Raw genomic sequence first — 2,521 nt, forward strand, 5'->3', positions numbered from 1 at the left:
GAGCATTTCAAGAAAAGATTCTTTATCTTCACTTTTAGTTTTGCATAAATATACCGCCTGTAAAACTAAATATCTATTATATATCAAGATTTCTCCAAAAGATTCTTATCAAATTTCTGAGCACATAATTGCAAAGACACACAAATTCTGCTATAAAAATCTTACTCTGAACCATAAAAACTCTCAGAACACTTGCAGTTAAAATGGAACACACAATTTCTGCAGTTAATACCCACTAAGAAATAATATAATAATTAAAAATTATTTAATTTTCAATGAGATTTTATACTCAGCTACTCTGGCGCCAAGTGCCTTATGGAAATCCTCCGATGATCACCGCACAGACAGTTTTAATAACTTTTTCAACTGGCAGTAAACAAGGAATATGCAAAGATAAAACTGCCGATTTTGATTTCATATGGTATATACAAATCGCTAGCACTTTTGCCGGCATGAGGATAAAAGGGTGATTTTCTATCTTAAGCTGATCTAATTTGTTAGGATCATAATATTTGGGTTTGCTATTGTTCTTTACCCAAAAGTAAATTGGATTATAATTATATTGTATTTGCATTTTGCGCTACTGTTTTTAAAAGGTAACAACAAAGTTTCTCTTATAATAGTACAAAAAAAAAAAATAAAAATAAAGTATAGCTTGTGCTCCAGCAATCATCGAAAGGACTTACAAAGACAACGACCGTCAATTAATTAATTTGAACTGATTGTCCAACCTCCTGCAGAGTGATATGCAGCTTCCTCTTTTACATAAGAAAATATTTGTTTAAAAATTTAGTACTCACAGTTGGAGATCAAAATACAAAAAAGTTATACTCATTCCAAAATTGTATAACTGACATCTTATATTTGCGACACATTGGAAAATTAAATCATATATGTAAAATGGGACTTTTCCATGAAAAAAACAATATATAAAAAAGTATTATGATATAATTCATAGCGGCATACAGTATCTTCTATTGACTCCAATGTGTCTATAACAAGGTCTCAACTTTACTATTTATTTGAATATATGCAGTGTTTCGTTTTGAAATACGAGTATAATTCCTAGTGCCATACAGTATCTTCTATTGACTCCAATGTTTCAATAACAAGGTCTCAACTTTATTATTTATATATGCAGTGTTACGTTTTGAAATATAAAAACGTCGATAGTTAATTGCCAGCCTAAGAAACAAAAATAAGCGTAAAAAAGGAGATTCAGTAGTAGTCTGTAAAAGAAAAGTCTTCTGGAAGCATCTTTTAATCATTTAGATAGCTTAAATCATGTATAGTGGTTTTTAATCCATTATATCAATATATCAAAAATAAATAATTTTGCAATTTTTTTTATTTATGCAATTATATATTATATGTAAGATATAACCAGCATGTGTACTATATTTTACATATAATATATAATAACAATTTTTTTTATTTTGTTTTATGCTTCCCTGAACTTTACGATTTCTTTCTGACAACATGATCATAGAGTGCGGTATAACCGTACACCTTTGAAAATACTACAGTACGAATGCAATTTTCTTTATATTCCTTATGACTAGTATCTACGCAAATCATTTTATGATCTCCTTTATGCATGAACATCAAACCGTGTTTTACATCATTGACCACAACATAATTATCAGAATCAGTATAAGAACTGTTACTATTGTGTTCATCATAAAAACTCAAGTCAGTTCTACGCGGCTTTAGCATAACCTTTCCACGAAATATACCACGCCAATTATCGCAATTACTCAATTCCAAATTACTCTGCCGCAATCTATCTGAGTAATCAATATAACTGGAAACTTGAAATCCGGGCTTCGTTTGAGTTTGTAAAAATATAATTGTCTAATAAAATAAAATAATTTCTTCATAATTAATATGCAAGTATAAATATATTATAAATACCGAAATAATCTTTTGCGCATTTGGTTTCTCACGTGCAGCTAACGCTCTTAGAAATGGATCCTTCGACAGCTTGAATTGACTATAAAGTATCCATGATCTTTTCTGTGGCCATAGCACCTCCCTTGCGAGAGCTTGTCGATCTTTAAATTGTTGTGGTGTATAGATGTCTCCAGTGGAACGATAACCTAGAGTAACAAATCGTCGAACCTGTCCTATGTTACGTACAAATCGTATATCATTTTCTGTGATGAATGTATCCAGATAATCATTATAGGTGTCACAATTCAATAAGAACAAATCACGCCGTGCTTCCATTTTTGGTATATATGAGCTTTGTAGAGTAAAAAAATAAAAAAAAACTATAAAAATACCAAAATAAAAAAGTGCAAAAATAAAAACTTTACAAAAGAAATAAAAATTAAACTAAAATGAATTAAAATAAAATCTTTTTATTATAGTTTTATTAAAATTTATATTTAATCATGGCTAACATAGACCAAAATCCAAATATTGTATTTACGAAAACTGACAGGCTTACCAACACCGCGTTATCGAATCTCAGAAGCTCCTCAGGGAAGTATGCAGATCTGAGGTCAATTATTGCTAA

General features: G+C 29.8%; 1 protein-coding gene across 1 annotated transcript; it reads right to left on the bottom strand.

The window, feature by feature from the left end:
- Positions 1–1,414: 1,414 nt before the first annotated feature.
- Positions 1,415–2,317, bottom strand: LOC119683160 (cilia- and flagella-associated protein 299-like). Its single transcript, XM_038096774.1, has 2 exons — positions 1,915–2,317; positions 1,415–1,854 (listed from the first exon to the last, which is right to left on the bottom strand). The coding sequence occupies exons 1-2, from the start codon at positions 2,227–2,229 to the stop codon at positions 1,459–1,461; spliced, it is 711 nt and encodes a 236-aa protein (XP_037952702.1). The 5' UTR covers positions 2,230–2,317; the 3' UTR covers positions 1,415–1,458.
- Between the last annotated feature and the right edge of the window lie 204 nt (positions 2,318–2,521).

Source organism: Teleopsis dalmanni, chromosome 2 (assembly GCF_002237135.1).
Source record: "Teleopsis dalmanni isolate 2A chromosome 2, ASM223713v2, whole genome shotgun sequence".
Taxonomy (NCBI): Eukaryota; Metazoa; Arthropoda; class Insecta; order Diptera; family Diopsidae; genus Teleopsis; species Teleopsis dalmanni.